The sequence below is a fragment of the Microtus pennsylvanicus genome, chromosome 11 (genome assembly GCF_037038515.1).
Source record: "Microtus pennsylvanicus isolate mMicPen1 chromosome 11, mMicPen1.hap1, whole genome shotgun sequence".
Lineage (NCBI taxonomy): Eukaryota > Metazoa > Chordata > Mammalia > Rodentia > Cricetidae > Microtus > Microtus pennsylvanicus.
In genome coordinates, this window is record NC_134589.1 from 16,987,824 (window position 1) to 17,006,895 (window position 19,072).

A 19,072-nucleotide genomic window follows, 5' to 3' on the forward strand; every position below is an offset into this window, starting at 1 on the left:
ACACACCCATGAAGGATCTAGGAACAGTTTCATCACCTCAGACCTCACATGCATCCAGTTCTGGACATTTCACATTAACTGAATAATACAAAATGTTCTCTTTCATGAATGGCTTCTTTAATTTATTCTTTAAGCAATTTCTTTGATCTACTACACTTCAACACTAATTCAGCTTTAACCGTGCTTCAGAATTTGCTTCTAAATTATTAAAGAGGTTGATTGATAATATGGACAAACCATTATTACTGAGCTGCGAAGTGGGACATTATGTAGCTCTATTATAAGGTAGCATTCCAAATATGATTGCTTGAATGTTTGAAGGCCCTTGATGCTGAAAAAGTGAGAAGCATGATCATATGGCTGCAGTCTTTGTCTCTTATGGTAATACGCTCTAGTTTTGAATTGCTATTTTCTATTTTCCCAGACTTAACTCTACCCAGACTTTTTTAGGTTACTTTTCCCCAACTATCTGATTTTTTTCTAGTCCTGGTAACAGTTCTAGCCACTCTTTTAGCAATCCCTTGGATTTAAATTAAAGGGGTTTCTGGCATATATTAATAAAATAATAAGAAACAATACCACTTTCTGTTATTCCGAGTTCAATGTCTGTTTTTATAAATGTCATCTCCTTAATGGAAAATTCCTTTTCAGAGTTCACTATATGGACGCACGCATTCTCAAGTTTTCGCAAGCATTTAGAGTTACATGCTCACCATCAACAGGCAGTTTCTCTATCAAATCTTCTCTCTCCATTTCTGTGAGTTTCATGCCCATGTTTTGCAAAATCTTATCAATGCTAGCAACATCCACAATCCCATCTTTGGAAAAAGAGAGGAATATAAATAAGATCAAATGACCACAAAATACAACACAAGCTGTACATTACTGTCATGGTGTGCTGTCAGGCTCCGGCCCAGTGTTGTACATTACTGTCATGGTGTGCTGTCAGGCTCCGGCCCAGTGCTGTGTGGTTAGTTGTACAAGGACCGCCAGTATGAATGTGGAGTTAAAACCCTTACTTTGGAGCTCTTCTAGGGTGTGGGATCAGCTTGTATAGCTAAGTGCTGAAGGTTATGGTGCAGTCCTATACCACTTCCATAAATGAGAACACGAAAGTCACACAAATGCATCTAATAGGAGGGTGAATTCTTGCCTCCAGTCCAGAAAAGACCACACAGTCCTTTCCCCAGAGTTTAGCTAAGAATTTAGAAGCATTCTTCTGACTTTTTAAAAAAGCATTACAGGTTTGCAATATCTTCATGATAATATGATTGACGTCTACAGAACCCAACCAGCTTTAGGAACAAACAGTTCCTAAACAAAGCAGGGAGATTATCCTCATTATTTTCCCACCCCTTTCCTAGGACGGATCTACTGTCTTCAGTGTGCTCAGATTCTTAGGGATATTTCACATATACGTGGGAGATGGTTTTCATGTATATGTGGGAGATGATTTCACGTGTATTTGGGAGATGGTTTCACGTGTATGTGGGAGCTGGTTTGCACAGCTGTAAAGCTTACATGAACCACATTGTGAATTCCTCCTGCCATTTTCATTTGCATTCTTCCTGTAGTTTCATGTCTGTTCATACCAAAGCATGGAACACTTTATTCATCTCGCTACCTATTGTTCTATAACAACAGTGAACCATTACATAGTGACCTGCTGTGCAGATGAATCTGTGTGTGTGTGTGTGTGTGTGTGTGTGTGTGTGTGTGTGTGTGTGTAAGGTTTAGTGACCCAGTAAACACTACCCCCGCCACACCTCAGTGGAATAGCTGCAGACAAACACACATGCATTTAAATTTATGTAGGTTTCCCAGTCATTGAAAGTGCTCAGTCACTTCATATTCTAGTGATGCAAAGAGTTCCACTGTTTGCTGGGGGCTATTTCATTTTTACACATTTTTTTTAAATCTGACACATGTGTGTGAAAGCTTGCTGTTTATTTTACATAGCTTGTCACAATTGCTGGTGGCATCGAGTGCCTTTTAAAGAAAAAAACCTCTATTTATTTTTAGGTCTTTGAAGCGTCTCCATACTGATTTCCAGAGTGGCTGCAGCAGTTTGCATTCTCCCGGATGGCGAGTGAAGGTCTCCCCTCACTACTCCCCAGTATTGCTGTTAGTTTTGTTGTAGGCATTCTGACTGCGGCGAGATGGGACTCAAAGTTGTTTTAATTTGTATTTACATAATTGCTAAGGATGATGAACACTTTTTTTTTTTTGAGGAACACTTTTAAAGGCATTTCTTAGCCTTGAACTTTTGAGGACCAGGGGATGGTTCTCTAACATTCCATTCCATACCTTTTGTAGTTTATTTTTTCCCCTTATGATTCCAAGCTTTCTGTTACTACATATTACTGCATACTACATAACAGGGCTTTTACTCTATTGTGTTTTAACATATCTTGTTATTCTTTAAATATTCTTGTAGTTACATCTATACATTTTTTTAATTTGAAGGCTTTTACCTTTTTCCTATTTCTAGATTATTTTCTTTTTCCAGCTGTCTCCACCAGTCTTTCCTCTTTTCTCTACATTTACTAGTATTTGGTTTCACCTTACTTTTCCCCTAAATGTTCGTGCACATATGCACATGTGTGTGTGTACATGAATGTGTGTAATATAGGTATTTGTTGGTGTGTATGTGTACGTAGGTCACGAAATTAGAAGGGGAGAGAGCGGAGGCGATCTTAACCCTGTGGGAAAAGAGCTGACTATGACGTATGTGTGATATGGAGCCGAGAAATATGAAGTATGTGTGATATGGAAGCTGAGAAATATGAAGTATGTGTGATATGGAGCTGAGAAATATGAAGTATGTGTGATATGGAAGCTGAGAAAAGGAGGGAGCAGATTGGCAGGACAGAGTAGAAGGGCGGGCAATGGAAAGAAAGGATGAGGCAATGTGTAATGAGAGACATGCATGAAGAGGTCTTGGTAGGTGACCCATTACTTTGTACAATTTCCTAAAATATTAGTTAAAAAGCATTTTGAAGGAAAAGAATGGTTCGAGAGTATATTTGGTAAAATCTATGCAGAAACTATGTAAATGTCATCAGCGTCCTGCAGGTTCTGAACCTGGAGAACACGAGACACTCGCGGTCACGAGCCTTCCACACCCACTTACTTTTAGAGGCGAGCACATCCTCCAGCAACCTGTTCTGGTACACCATGCCACTGGCTGCAAGGACAGAAGTCAGGCATTAACCTCACGATTCACCCCAGGAAAGGGATGTTCTACTTCCAAAAGACAAAAACAAACTAACTAACAAAAAACAAGACAAATCAAACAAAGTTCTGAGTACAGCTTCCTAGACCCTGGGAGAACGCTGCAGACGTCCACGCTGCCGCAGTGAAGCAGAGGTGCCTTAGTTCTTCCCTACCCTCCCTTTAATTCCTCCAGCTTTCCATCCAGGACTTTCCCAATCATTCGCTGTTACATAAAAGCCCACGGAATCCTGAAAATATCTTCCCACTGGAATAAGAATACAAAAATCGACGTCCTTTATCTAATGCTAGATAAATGACTGAAGTCACGGGTGGTTCCAAACTGTAAAGAGACAGATGGGATTTCTTTCTAAATGGGACTGCACTTTTTTTTCTTAAGGTTTCAATTATAAGTAGTTACAGGACTTTAAGATCATTAAACAAAACTTGTGGTGTCCCTCTGCCTAAACGCTTTACCTCCTAGCTAAGGTGGGAAACCACAAACAATGGCAGTATTCTGTATTTTGGGGGGGGGGTCTCTGCGGCCTCCCTGACCAATTATTCACAGGGAGGGAACCTGAACCTAACACTAAGATTTTCACTTAATAACCCATGCCTTCCGGAATAGCATTGCTCACCTACAGGAGGGAACCTCTGTTCAAGTTATTTTTCTCGAAAACAAGTATGGTTTTAATTAGCTTACAAACCAGTAGGGTTTCATGTGACTTCCTAAGGGCTATATTGGTTTTCTAAACGCTTACCGTTAATTGGAAGCATGCTCTCCACAAAGGAGCATTCTTCGTCTGTGAGCTCTATTCCCATTTGTTCCAGAGTATCTTTTATGTCTTTGACATTAACTTCTTCCCCTTAAAAACAAAGACACTGAATGGAGGCAAGAATGGATATGCGACATGAACATCTCTAAAGCTTGGAAAACAACATTTGTTTATTAACCAGCGGCTTCAAAAGGTTCACAAAAAAGCGGCCCACAACTGTCGCATCCTCAGATCGGCCATACACTGTGCCTCGCAGTACAGGAGCTTTAGTTGAGGGACAGAGTCACAGGCACACAGTTTAGAGATTCTACGTTGTTTCCAAGGCCGTGGATAATTGATCCAGTTCCCTAGTTCTACTTCTCTTTCATTATGAATGCTGTTGTCTTTGGTTCTGACCACTTAAGAAGTTAGGTCAGTGCAAGGTGCTTCTGCCCCAGAGCATATTTAATTTGACTAAGAAATTAAGAAAATCTGCTATTTCAGCTTAATAGTTTATATATTTGTTGGCAACCTACAATTACTTACCAGGCATATCTCTGCATTTTTATGAAAGGAGAATTTAAAAAAGAAAAAAAATATTGACCAGAATACGATTCATCAACAGACCCACTTGCTTAACTCTGTGCTCAGGGCCTTGTAACCAGTGTTGTCAAGGAAGGCTGATTCGGCTGACAGACTCCGAAGCTCGGTTCAGTGTCTGCCCTAGATTTAGATCGAGGAGTCCTTTCATGCACTCTACCCCAATCTCCTGAACTTACCACATTTTCACTTTTTTCTTGTATTGTCTTAAAATGGTTTAATACAATCGTGTGCTCACAGCCTTTTGACTGTGGCCAAACCTTTCTGTTCTGTGTACTCTGGGCTATCTTACATAATGTTAAATCCGACAGTTTTGGTTGCGACCAGAAAAAATTCCTTGGTTCACATTAAATAGACTAAGGTTTAGAGTAGAGTATATCTTGGAGAACAGAGAAAGTCTGTCAAGGCACCACATGGACATTTGTTAAGTATGGGAAGCCCAAAGTTGGAGTGTTCATATAACTTATCATTCACAGGACGACTTAGAGTGTAAGAGACTATCACAATAATTTCCATTTGTCCACTTCATTGGTAAATCATAATTGTCTAAAGAAGAAAAACCCTTATGAAAGATAGTAGATAGTTTAAGCTTTACAGAACATGAAATCAACATCACAGCTACTTAGCTTTATCATGACAGCGTGAAAGAAGCCATCAGTAGTACATAAGCTAATGGAGGTGGGTATGGTATAAGGAAATGCTTCCCCCCAAATTATTTGGCCTAAGTTGTAGCTTGCCAGTTGGTATTTAAGATAATTAAATATTTTCTGAACTGAGATGGTAAAATGATAGAACAAAAAGACATGACAGAAGAGAGCCTCAGAATGTAATTTAGTATAGCACAAGGGACAATAATTAGAATTAATTCTCACCTAAAACCTCTGCCACTCCATCTAGCACTTGATTGAATGAAATTTTTCCATGAGCTACGAGAAAATTCAAAATTAGGTGTTAACTTCAAAATGTCACATATAAAACAAACCAGAAGACACAAAAGAAGAGATAATTCAAAATCCATTAACTTTTCACCTTTGTCTTTTATCTTTACCTCTTTATTGAGCTCAAGAACATAAACCATAGATTTTATATTAAACTCCACATATTGGAGGGGAAATGAGTCCAATTTTAGTGGAAAATGAGGGAAAGCCTTCAGTGTTTAATGTGGCCCTTTTGAGAATGTAGAATTAAGAGATATTTTATAGTAGATTTTTTTCTTACATTAGAACTTAGCCAAAAGGCCAAAAAAGTGTTTAACATTAAGTGTTAGATATGATCAATTGAGATCTAAAGATCTGAGGCACTCTGAAGACAAACAATTCTTCACAGACAGAATACACTAGAAATCTGGTTCTGTTTTGTTTTTTCAATTAGGGAAGATTGTGGGCTGAAGCTAAAGAACCGAGTTTCCAGCAAATATCAAGAGGATGCTCATGAAAATGTGAGCCTAAATATTGTGTATAAAATACTGTGAAATGGGAGTGGAATGATTAGTGGCCCCAGTACAACGTTTGGAGGATTACTAATAACTAGTGTCAGATTACGGCTTTTATTCTGGTCCTGACGAGGCTGCTTCCAGCTGTGAAAATACCTGTGCTCATTTGTGTTGCAGCACCAACATCTAACAGAGGGCTGAGCGGCCCAGCGGGTGGAAGGTTCTCTATCTCAGCATGTGACTGTGGCACCTACAGTCCCGTGAAGAAGCCGCGGTCACATGAATAGTAGTTTCTGCCTAGCTTTGCATGTGCAATGCTCTTCTCTAAGACACGAAGGGACTTACAACTAGATGGCAGATACTCCATTAATCTTTCTTGCTCCTTTGGCGTGAGCTTCACTCCCAGGTTTTTCAGGACATTGTCCAAATTATCAAGCTTAACTTCTCCTCCTTAGAAAATACACAAGGATAGAAAATGAGTTTGAGACACAAGAAGTGTATTTTTGCATGTGTGCAATCTGATTTGAAACGGTTAGCTGTTACTGTAATGAAGACAGAGAGAAAATGCACTTAAATGGAGAAGACTTTCCTGTTTTAACTTCCATTTATTCCGTATAAGAGCATTTAAGAACCAATATAAAAACCAGAAACAGGACAGCGACATGGGTCATTGGGTAAAGACACTTGTGTCCAAGTCTGAGGGCCTAAATTTAATCTCTGGAACCAACATGTGGAAGGAGAGGACCAATCCTCCACAAGTTGTCCTCTGTGTGTGAATCAGAATGGAATTATCTTCCTCAATCTTCCCATAGTTAGATACCTGCCTTATAAATAATTCACGAAATGACATCTGGGAATCTTTCATGAAGTGTGTGCTGGTTTACAGGTCACTGTGACCAGCTTTTATAGTACAGCATAGATATATGTAAGAAGGTTGGGGCAACTGAAGTTTTAAAAGGTGCAAGGAAGAGTATTGATTATATGGCACATCTTGAAATAATCAGTGTTGATTGCAGAGGTAATTAGAGTGACATTAGTTAGAAGCTGTACAGTGGCTGGGCTAGGTTTTTGGGATTGTTGTTTTATTTTAGCAAGGTGTTACTATGCAGCCCTGGCTGGCCTGGAACTACTGTATAGACCAGGCTGAAGTGGCTTTTTTGTTGTTGGTTTATGTTTTTGGAGGTAGGGCCCAGTCTGGCTGTGAACTCATGACCCCTGCCTCTGTCTCCTAAATGCTAGATGTGTTTGGTGTACATGACCATGCCCAGCGCAGAAGTATTTTGTGTGTGGTGGAGAATGAGTGTCTCTGTGCAAGGCTGTGATCTAGACAGTACTTATAAGAACATGCTGTAAATAACTGAATAGACAATCTGGACCACGGAATAAAGATAAGACTCTCATTCCTTAAAGATTCAGACGATTCTGCTTTTCTTACCATGCTCCTCACGTACCTTTCACAGACGGCACACCATCTAACATTCTGTTTGGAAATTCATTGCTGGAAGCTATTTTTTTTGTTCATTTTTCCTTTATTTAACAGACTTAAGGACATGACAGCTGCCTTTTTTTATTAAAAATTTCTGCCTTCTCCTCACCTCCCATTTCCCTCTCCCTCCTCCCATCCCCCTTCCCCTTCCTCTCCAGTCCAAAGAGCAGTCAGGGTTCCCTGCCCTGTGGGAAGTCCAAGGTCCTCCCCCCTCCATCCAGGTCTAGGAAGGTGTGCATCCAAACAGACTAGGCTCCCTTAAAGCCAGTACACACAGTAAGATCAAAACCCAGTGCCATTGTCCTTGGCTTCTCAGTCAGCCCTCATTGTCTGCCACGTTCAGAGAGTCCAGTTTGATCACATGCTTTATTTTTAAAAAAGGAAGAAACCATGTTAGAATGGAGATGTGAGCTCAACTCTTTTATTATTTCAGTAAGATATCTAAGTTTAATTATATGAGTGTGTTTGATCTCATCATAATAAAATAGAGTAATAGGAAAGAAAACTGTGACACACACATATATACACATACATATATATGCACATATACAGAATTTTGAGAACTGAGGGATTGGCAGCTGAGAGAAGCACTATTATGTTCAAGCCCACCTTCCTCTCCTTCTTCACCTTCTCCTCTTGCTCTCCCTCCCCTCCTAATCTTCCTGTTCCCTCTCCTCCTCCCCTTCTTCCCTCTCCTGCCCTTTCTTTTTCTTATCCATAGCCACAGCTTCCTTTGTCTTCTTAGGGTCCACTGCTGCCACTGTCTGAAAGGGGACTGTTTCCTGCATTCAGATGACAAAGCGTATGACTGAAGGGTATGGTGGATGACACACAAATCTAAGTGATGTGGGATTCCCTTCTGTATGCTGTGAATATCATTAATTAATAAAGAAACTGCTTTGGGCCTTTAGTAGACCTATAGGTGAACAGAGCTAGGCAGGCAGAAACTAAACTGAATGCTGGGAGGAGGAAGGCAGAGTCAAAAGAGAAGTCATGGAGCTGCCACCGGAGACAGACAGATATGCTGAAACTTTGCTGGTAGGCCACAATCTCATGGTGATACACAGATTAATGGAGATGGGTTAAATTAAGATGTAAGAGCCAATAAGAAGCTAGAGCTAATGGGCCAAGCAGTGATTTAAATAATAGTTTCTGTGTGATTGTTTCAGGGCTAAGCGGCTGGGAACTAACCAGTGGCCTCCTTACTATATTTAAGCAAAAATATCCTGACTTTTCTAACTATTTCTAGCAGTTTTCTGCAGGAATAAGCACAAATCTAGAACCTATTCACAGGTTCTGCAGGGAAGCTCTCTGGTGGTCTGAGAAGTGTTTCTAGAGCTCACCATCAAAAGGCAGCGAGTCCTGGAGGCTCTTGAGCTCTTCATCTGTGACCTCAATCCTCATGTCTTCCAGAACTCCCTGCATGTCGTCGCTATGAATCCTTTTCCCTTTGAAAACACACAATCACTAATATTAGAGAGTAATCATTTTACAAAATGGTGAAAAATTCACTTTCTGACAACACATCATCCCTAAGGAAAACACAAAACAAAACAAAAAAAATCCACATTTATCTACATAAAGCTATGGGGAATCACAAATAGAATACATCCTTTAATATTAATAAACAAGAATCTTCATGTGTGGAGGTGGTATACACCTGTTATCCCAGCACTTAGGAGGTAGAAAGGCAAGAGGACCAGGAGTTCAAGGCTTACCTCAGCTGCACAGTGGGTTGAGGATAGCCTAGTCTACATGAAACCCTGTCTCAAAAGAAAACAAAAAGCCACAAAGAACTTTTTCTGATTGTGAGACTAGCTTTTAACACCTAAGCCATCTCTCCAGCCCGTCAAAAAAGGAGGTGGAAATTTGTTTTTTTTTCTCTTTTCTTTATCCTCCTTTTATCAATAAAAAAAAAAAAAAAAAAAAAAAAAAAAAAAAACACTTTTATTCCTTGGTTCAAGTCTTCCCCAAAGAAAAGCAATTTGTTTTAATAATTAGTCAACATATTCAACTGTAAATGGGAAATTTATGTACTCCACCACATTTATTGTATGTATTATCTTTTGACCTGAATAACATGATTTTTACTTTATAGTGTCACTAATAATTTGACCCTGTCCAATGTTGAATTTTTCTACCCACTGTTTTTAAATAAATAACTATTGGCACTTTCTTATTCAAATTGCCATACTAACAGAGAATTTAACTGAGTTTTTAAAGATCTAAGTTCTTGTCAAGTGTTTTGTCACATAAAGGTGGAAAGCTGGAGTGTATTGGTATTGGTTAAGAAAACATTACAGAGGTTTCAGTGGAAAATAATCTGTTGAAAGATTCTCTACTCCATAACTATTCTACTGCAAGAACGGTGGAGTAGAGGACACCATGGGACCATCTCTCCACTGAACACTGGAGTAGAGAACACCGTGGACCATCTCCCCACAGATCAGTAGAGTTGTGGACCATATCTCCACAGGTCACTGGAGTAGAGAACACCGTGGGACCATCTCTCCACTGAACACTGGAGTAGAGAACACCGTGGACCATCTCTCCACAGATCAGTGGAGTAGAGAACACCATGGACCATCTCTCCACTGAACACTGGAGTAGAGAACACCGTGGACCATCTCTCCACAGATCAGTGGAGTAGAGAACACCGTGGGCCATCTCTCCACTGAACACTGGAGTAGAGAACACCATGGACCATCTCTCCACTGAACACTGGAGTAGAGAACACTATGGACCATCTCCCCACAGATCAGTAGAGTTGTGGACCATCTCTCCACAGGTCACTGGAGTAGAGAACACCATGGACCATCTCTCCACTGAACACTGGAGTAGAGAACACTATGGACCATCTCCCCACAGATCAGTAGAGTTGTGGACCATCTCTCCACAGGTCACTGGAGTAGAGAACACCGTGGGCCATCTCTCCACTGAACACTGGAGTAGAGAACACCGTGGACCATCTCTCCACAGGTCACTGGAGTAGAGAACACCGTGGACCATCTCTCCACTGAACACTGGAGTAGAGAACACTGTGGACCATCTCCCCACAGATCAGTGGAGTTGTGGACCATCTCTCCACAGAAACTCTCAAAAGATGAGCAAACAAGGAAAGCTATTTGGATTATGTTCAAACCCTAGAAAACAATAGAAAGATTTCAGCAAATAAGCAAATGCTGGCAGAGGGGAAGGGCAGCTAATGAAAAGGTGAGGGAGGAACAATCGAGACCATCGTGTCTGCTAATCCAGCCTGTCCGCAGCCTTCCTTGTCAAACATTTCCCATTATCCATCAGCAAAGACATTTAAAGAGTAGTTTACTTACTAATAAAAGCTTTTTCTTCATCCATAAACTTGTCTGCTTCCACTTTCCCCTGAACTGTAAGAAAATGTATATGTAACATTCATTTAGAAATTTGAAACATTAAAGAAATTCAAAAGCATTTATTAGCAACTGAATGTTAGCCTATGCTCTCCCCAGAGAACACAAAGGATGACTTAACATGGCATAAACACACTACATATAGACATGCTTCTTAAAACATTGGTCTTTATACACTGTCATAAGGGAAAGTGAAATTCTAACAATAAATATGTACAGCTTAAAGTGAATTCTTTTTTATTGAATTCTTAGACTTTGAGAATCAACTTTTTTTTAATTCTAAAAAAGAATGTAATTTAAAGCTGAGTTTACCATTCATGATTGTTTAATCTAGATTATCTCTCACTCTACTGGGATCTGAGTAACTTGATTAGATAACTTGATTTATGTGAGTAAAATACTTATCATTTTGAAGCCAATCTTTCGATTCTAATGATCAGAATATTATCACAATGCATAGTCCATGGAAATTTATAAAAACCAGCCATGAAAAGATATTAGCATAAAATACACGAAACAAAAGAATATGGCCAGGCAGTGGTGGCGCACGCCTTTAATCCCAGCACTCGGGAGGCAGAGGCAGGCGGATCTCTGTGAGTTCAGACCACCCTAGTCTACAGAGCTAGTTCCAGGACAGGCTCCAAAGCCACAGAGAAACCCTGTCTCGAAACACCAAAAAAAAAAAAAAGAATTATGTTACAAGTAGATGATCTTTCATATTTCATATGTTATATTTTATCATAAGAAAAAAACTAAATATCTCCAGTATTGGTAAGTTACTTGAAATTGCAAGTGATATATTATAGTATTATGTAAAACATTTTTTATACCATGAAAAAATTTAAATGCAGATTGTAGATAATTCAATAAATATTTATTAAATTAGCAAAAGCATGAAATAATTTATTCAAAATCAAATTACAATATTAACACACATATTATATGCATATACAAGTAACAGAAATACATGTTAAGAAAAACATTTTGTTAAAAAAAAAGAATATATATTGTTCATAGGTGGTTAAACCTGGGCCAAACAAATCCTTTTTTCCCTCCTGGACCTACTAAGACAGAATAGTCTACAAGTTATATCTACAGCAGAGCCAGTGAGGTCAGGAAAGTGAAAAACGTGTTTCCCTGAGTCACTGGCAGTGTTCAGACATAAGGAGGTAAAACCACTAAGTGTGGGGCTACTTTATATGAATGTATGTCTGGGTTGGCACATCTCAGATACAGGTGGTCTTCTCTCATAAATTATATTGCTTTGATGTGCTAAATTTTACTACAAACGTGGCGGTCAAGGTCCTTCTGTGCCTCTAACTTCATTGTGGATCTAGGCTTGAGCCGTGTTTCAGGAGGTTTCAGTACACACCCTTCACCTCACACCCCGTGTGTCAGGAGGCTTCAGTACACACCCTTCACTTCACACCCGTGTGTCAGGAGGCTTCAGTACACACACTTTGCCTCACACCATCCTAGTAACACCTCGGATGATCAGGTCACCGTAAGCAGAATGTTAAATTTAAACTCTATTGTTGATTTAGAAGAAGAATTTAAACCCTATTGTTGATTTAGAAGAAGATTATCTAATAATAATCTTTTCTCATATGCACTTGGCTGACCTTAAATTGTTTGAAAATGAATTAGAATCAAAGGCAAGGATGTTTCCACAAAATAGGCATATAGTTTTCCTCATAATCCAGTTCATGTTGATAGTTTGAGAAAAACCAACTCTATCATAATTTAAGGCAGACCTATGAGTTTAAAAATAATTTGCTGCTTTAGAAATTGATGGAGCCACCATCAAGACTGTGTTTGTCTAGTGATTGTATCTCTCACTGCAAGTGAAGGACATAATTAAATGAGACATATTCTGTCTGGCAGGTTGAAAGCAATAAAAACAAAAGAATAAACAAAAATACATTCTAAAGAAGACTGTTTATCCTTTACAGTGACAGAATCAGATAACATGAGTGAGCATTGATGTGTCTGAGATTATAGGTTGGGTTATGTTTTGTAGAGAGCCCCTACTGAAAAGCTCTCAGGTTAACGTATTTAACTTTCACTTATTTGGTTTGGTAGTTAATTTACCCCTAATTCAATTAAATTTTAGACTTTAGCTCACCAAAGGAGATTAGGTGTCTAGGAACCTAGTCTTTGGACCATGGAGTTTCTCTTAGGAAAGAGAATGCAAAGTAAAGCATGAGCAGAGATGAGGGCACTATTCGTTCAGGCCTGAACCCAGGGTCCTTATGAGACACTTGGTGAACTCTGTTCATCTCATGTAAGAAATGATTCTAACATCTCTTACATCTCCTCAACCCTTCTGTTCCTTAAATGTCTCTGAAAAATATAATGAGAACTCAGAGCAAAAATGCTATTTAAAAATTCCTTACTTCTATGTTCTCTTTTTCTCTGTTTCCCAAGCCCCCTTTTACTTTACCAAAAGCCCTCTCATTCTGCATATATCCCTCCACTTCTTCAATAACACTGTGTTTTTCTAACAAAGTCTAGCAGTGACATCGATCACACTCCCACCCAAAATAAAATAAAGTTAGAAAAGGTCAAGAGTTAAAAAACACACTCACTTTTGGACTAAATTTTCTTTCGTATTTTGTGTCTTCTTAATGTTAATGGCCAGTGTTCAAAGATCCTTTTATGGAAGTACATATTCTATGAAAAAAATCTAAATCTATCTTAAATGTTTACCTCCAACTGGCAGATTTTGTAGCAGGTCATTAATTTCCTGTTCTGAAAGGGTGAGTCCCATACTTTGTAAAAGACTATCCAAACTTTTGGAATCAGGAGTCCATTCTTAGGAAAAAGAGAATATAAGGAAAATCATTGATGCTGTCATGTGACATTAATATTACTGTGTATTATGATTATAAATCTCATGAGAAGATCAAGGCTCAGTAGCCTGTTCATATATAGGAGGTAGGGTCAATAATGGTATGGAATTAGAACTGAAATGCTCTACATGGGTGAGCAACTGCCAAATCACCTACAATGGCTAAAGTAAATCAGCTAGTGGTGATGATGGGCAGAGCTCAGTTTAGCTTTCTGAACTTCCCGATTAGGTGCCTCTATTGCTAATTAAAATCCATATTGAATTCTGTTTCTAATGATGAGTAGATCAAACATCCTGCAGAAACTACAACATTGAATAAAATGGTCAAAACGTCTTCTCCCAAGCAACCAAGAGTGGACAAGGGCATAGGAATGACTGTCCCCAAATCTAACAGAAATCAGGAGCCCAGAAAGAAAAGAACACTGTAAATATGTTCTGATGGCATTTTCTGGATCCAAATTTGGTCTTTGATGCTGATGGTGTCATGTAGCAAAGTAAACAAAGCCAAAGATGTACAGCTGGCTCCTGCAATCCTAAAGGGCTAAACCTCCAGACTGAGAAAAAACAAGACTGAATGATTCTCATTTGTTTATGGTTATTTAATACATAACAGAGGTGATATGTGTATATCAACAAAGACAGTCTGAGCCTTAGGTGTGTGTTTGCGTGCGCGTGCAAGCTGGACATGATGCTAGTTGATCACTACTCAATGTGTGCGTGGAGCAAAGCATCACATTGTTATCTCATTAATATGTATAAATATGCCAACCAAATTTTTCTAAACTTTAAAGTAAGAGAAAAATCCCTAAAGAATAAGACAAAGTCAGGCATGTTCTTTCAGTGTCTTCCAAGCTGGCCTTGAGCACACGAGCCTCCTGCCCCAACTCTGCTAGAGTTGAGATTACATTAACACGGCACCACATCTGACCCAATTGGATATACATGCAAAAAATTATTTAAGACTATTATAATACTTTGTAGTCACTAATTCCAGGGACATCTATGAACTACTGGTGAAGGTCAAATTATAAAGATTTTAAGAGGAAAACATATGAGAAAAGCTTCGGAGTAGAGAAGACTTCATCAAAAAGGAATAGCATAATATACCAATTAAACTTTGCTACTGTAAATTAAGAACTTTTATTCATCAGGATACCAAGAGTAAAAGGATAAAAATGGAATAAAGTATTTCTAATACATAGTAACAAAGACAGGATCCTGGAAAATGTAAAAAACTTAAATAAACATAATTAGGTATGTAATCTGTCTCTATTATCGTTTTTTAAATTTTTATTATTCTGTTTTCAAAGTAACAACAGTATTAAAAATAACAGGACTATGAATATATATATATATATATTTACTAAGAGAAAAATATCTAAATCTCTTCCTTTATACATGAAAGTTCAAAGTTCAGACAAAGACTTTCATTTCCTTTCCTAACCAAAAAAATATATATTGGAAAGTCAGTGTAGTGGTACGTGCTGATATTCCAAATATTTGGGAGACAGAGTCATGAGGATCACTTGTAAGTTTGAGGCTAATCTAGCCTACAGAGAGAATCTTAAGCCAGCCAGGGATCCATAAAAAAAATGCTGCTTCAAATGTAATAAAGTAGACAACGAATGCTTTTTTAAAAAAAGAGTATAAGGGCTACAGCGGTAGCTCCATGGGTAAAGTGCTTGCTTTACAAACACAAAGAATATGATTTGGATCTCAGAACCCGTGTGAAAACTACAGGCCACTCTCATAACCCATAGAATCAACTAACCTTGGCTCATAGGAACTCACAGAGTCCGAAATGACAACCAGGGAGCCTCCATGGGATTGACCTAGTCCCTCTGTTTTTATGGGACAGTTGTGTAGCTTGGTCATCTTGTGGGACTCCTAACACTGGGAACAAAGACTATCTCTAACTCTTTTGTTGGCTTTTGGGACCCTATTCCTCATACTGGGTCACCTTGCCCAGACTTAATACAAGGGGAGGTGCTTAGTCTTATTGCAACTTGATATGCCATGTTTTGTTGCTATCCATGGAAGCCTGCCCTTTTCTGAATAGAAACTGAGGAGGAGTGGATAAGGGGGAGGGCAGAAGGGAAATAAAGAGGAGGGTATAGGAGGAGAAGAGGGAGGGGAAGCTGTGGTCAGGATGTCCATCTTCTTCAAATTTTCTGGATTTAAATTGTTTCTATTGCCGGGCGGTGGAGGTGCACTCCTTTAATCCCAGTACTGGGGAGGCAGAGGCAGGCGGATCTCTGTGAGATCGAGGCCAGCCTGGTCTATGAGAGCTAGTTCCAGGACAGGCTCCAAAGCTTCAGAGAAACCCTGTCTCAAAAAACCAAAAAGATAAAATAAATTGTTTCTATTTATGTCTACCCTGTGGAACATCCTTATAATTATCCTTTCCCCAAATCTTCAGAACAATAGTAGATACAATCATGTCATCAATGAGATAAGAGAAGATCCTGAAGTGTAATTTTTAATATCCAGAGATAGAACTTATTATTGTCATATGCTTGTTTAAGTAATAGCTTATTGAAAAAAAAGAACTTTAGAGATTCTTGAGAAAAAGTTAACATTATCAAATGGTCACAGCTATTTAACTATATCTCACCATCGACCTGCAGATTTTTCTTTAGGTCCCTCATTTGATTTTCTGAAAGTTTCACACCCAAACTTTTCAAAATGGAGTCCAGTTTATGAATATCAACATCTTCTTCTATAGAAATAAATGTAAGCAAACTTTGGTTACAATCTTACTTAAAGGCGCCATGTACAGAGCCTTCTAGTGATCCTAACCCACAAAGTCCAAGACCCAGAGAAGTTCACCTGTGCCAAGGGACAGCAACACCAGAATGACAACCAGAATAACTTTCTTGACCTGGTTTTTGTTGTCTGCTTAGGAATTCACATGCAAAGTTTTTATTTAATTCATTTATAAAAAAACAACAAATTACTTTCTCTCCATTTACTACAGAACACACATAACTATCTGCAAAACTCCATGCAGAGTTTTAGAAGAAATGTATACAAGGTATCAGAATACAGACAAGGGTGGCAGAAATCACAACCTGATTATTAGAAAGTTGCACAAGCAAAAAACGTGACGATCTCAAATGCACCCATGTTTTCTGTATGTATACTACTCACCTTCAATGGCTTCCTCGCTATCGGCCAATTTCTCTTGGTAGAATTCTCGAATATCTGTGTGAAAGGCACAAATCATGTTGCAAGCGATTCACTGAGGCATCTTAAAAGCCATAATTCAGAATGACAGGCAGTACGATTTCTCCCCAATATTTATGACATAATAGCAGATAAACAATACAATTATAAAATGGAAAACCCTTCTATGGGGCCTCTCCACCCATTCATCTGTCTTATCCCTCTTAACATTCTTCCTATCTCGGATTTCTTTCATTTCTCCTCTTTAATCTATTTCCATTCAATGTATTTTTGCATTCTTCCCAGCCAATCCTGAAGATGCCTGTTCACTGGTCTCTAAACCCAGAACAGGCAGTATTTGGCTAATCACTGGGTCAGTGATTGACAGAGCAGACAGTCTGAAGAGTTTTGCATAATGCAGTTGAACTTTCTTTTAAAGGAGAGCTATTAGCCAGGCCCTGAGACATGTAGATATGACTTTTTATAATACAAACGTTAAAAAGAATAATAGATGACTGGATAACTCAGTATATTAAATTTAGGGTGGAGAAACAGGATTTTAGACTCATAGTATTTTCTCACTAACCTTTTCCAGCTTTTAACATATCCATTAATTCATTGACGTCAATCTTTTCTTTAGCTATAGGAAAACATAATTGAGAGGCAGATAATAAAAACATTATTGTAAAAACATTAGCCGAATTTAGAAACAGGTATTATCACAACTGTAAAATATTGTAGCTAATATAATAACATAAAATATTAAACTCCTCTCCCCTCAGATTAAGGAACAAGACAAAGATGACCTACTACTGTATCTGTTCTTTGACACTGCTCTAGAAATGCAGGCAAGGCAAGAAGAGGATAGGCAGAACACAGCAAAGGACTGTGATATTGGGAGGGAGGATGTGGAAAATGTCATCATTTGCAGCAGGAAACCCTGCAGCATCTATAAAACACTATTTCAACTCCTAAGTAAATTTAACAAAGTGTGGTATGCAAGGCTCACACAAAAGTCAGTTTGCTGATGGATGCTAACAGTGAACAACTAGAAGATGTCATAACAAGATATAAGTAAAGCTCACAGGAAATGCCCAAGTCTTCTGCACTAAAAGTTACGAAACACTGTTTAAAGAAATAAAAGCCCTCCACAAAGAGAAAAGGGCATTATGTTTATTGCTAAGATATCCATACTTATTGTCTATTGTTCCCAAATACAGAGAGAGAGAGAGAGAGAGAGAGAGAGAGAGAGAGAGAGATCAAAACTGTGACTCTATTTCCTCAAAATGAGTCTACAGTACAATATTATTTATATCAAAATTACATCGTTTCTGTTGAAGAAATTGATAGTCATCCTAAAAACTTAAGTGGAGATGCTCAGGAAATAGAAGAGTGAAGGAATCCTGAAAACACAGAGCAGCTCTGAGAACACTCACTCTAGAGTCACGGAGCTGACACAGTGATGGAGAAGACTCACTCTAGAGTCACGGAGCTGACACAGTGATGGAGAAGACTCACTCTAGAGTCACGGAGCTGACACAGTGATAGAGAAGACTCACTCTAGAGTCACGGAGCTGACACAGTGATAGAGAAGACTCACTCTAGAGTCACGGAGCTGACACAGTGATAGAGAAGACTCACTCTAGAGTCACGGAGCTGACACAGTGATGGAGAAGACTCACTCTAGAGTCACGGGAGCTGACACAGTGATGGAGAAGACTCACTCTAGAGTCACGGAGCTGACACAGTGATAGAGAAGACTCACTCTAGAGTCACGGAGCTGACACAGTGATAGAAAAATCTCACTCTAGAGTCACGGAGCTGACACAGTGATAGAGAAGACTCACTCTAGAGTCACGGAGCTGACACAGTGATAGAGAAGACTCACTCTAGAGTCACGGAGCTGACACAGTGATGGAGAAGACTCACTCTAGAGTCACGGAGCTGACACAGTGATAGAGAAGACTCACTCTAGAGTCACGGGAGCTGACACAGTGATGGAGAAGACTCACTCTAGAGTCACGGAGCTGACACAGTGATGGAGAAGACTCACTCTAGAGTCACGGAGCTGACACAGTGATGGAGAAGACTCACTCTAGAGTCACGGAGCTGACACAGTGATAGAGAAGACTCACTCTAGAGTCACGGGAGCTGACACAGTGATGGAGAAGACTCACTCTAGAG

General features: G+C 39.0%; 1 protein-coding gene across 1 annotated transcript in view; it reads right to left on the reverse strand.

The window, feature by feature from the left end:
* The window catches only part of Efcab3 (EF-hand calcium binding domain 3), a 370,379-nt gene that overhangs the window by 224,774 nt on the left and 126,533 nt on the right, over positions 1-19,072 (reverse strand). The window contains 11 exon segments of the mRNA XM_075941765.1: positions 714-818; positions 3,134-3,187; positions 3,975-4,079; positions 5,441-5,494; positions 6,349-6,450; positions 8,830-8,934; positions 10,816-10,869; positions 13,582-13,686; positions 16,338-16,442; positions 16,874-16,927; positions 17,475-17,528. Of these exon segments, the coding sequence (XP_075797880.1) occupies positions 714-818; positions 3,134-3,187; positions 3,975-4,079; positions 5,441-5,494; positions 6,349-6,450; positions 8,830-8,934; positions 10,816-10,869; positions 13,582-13,686; positions 16,338-16,442; positions 16,874-16,927; positions 17,475-17,528 (897 nt within the window).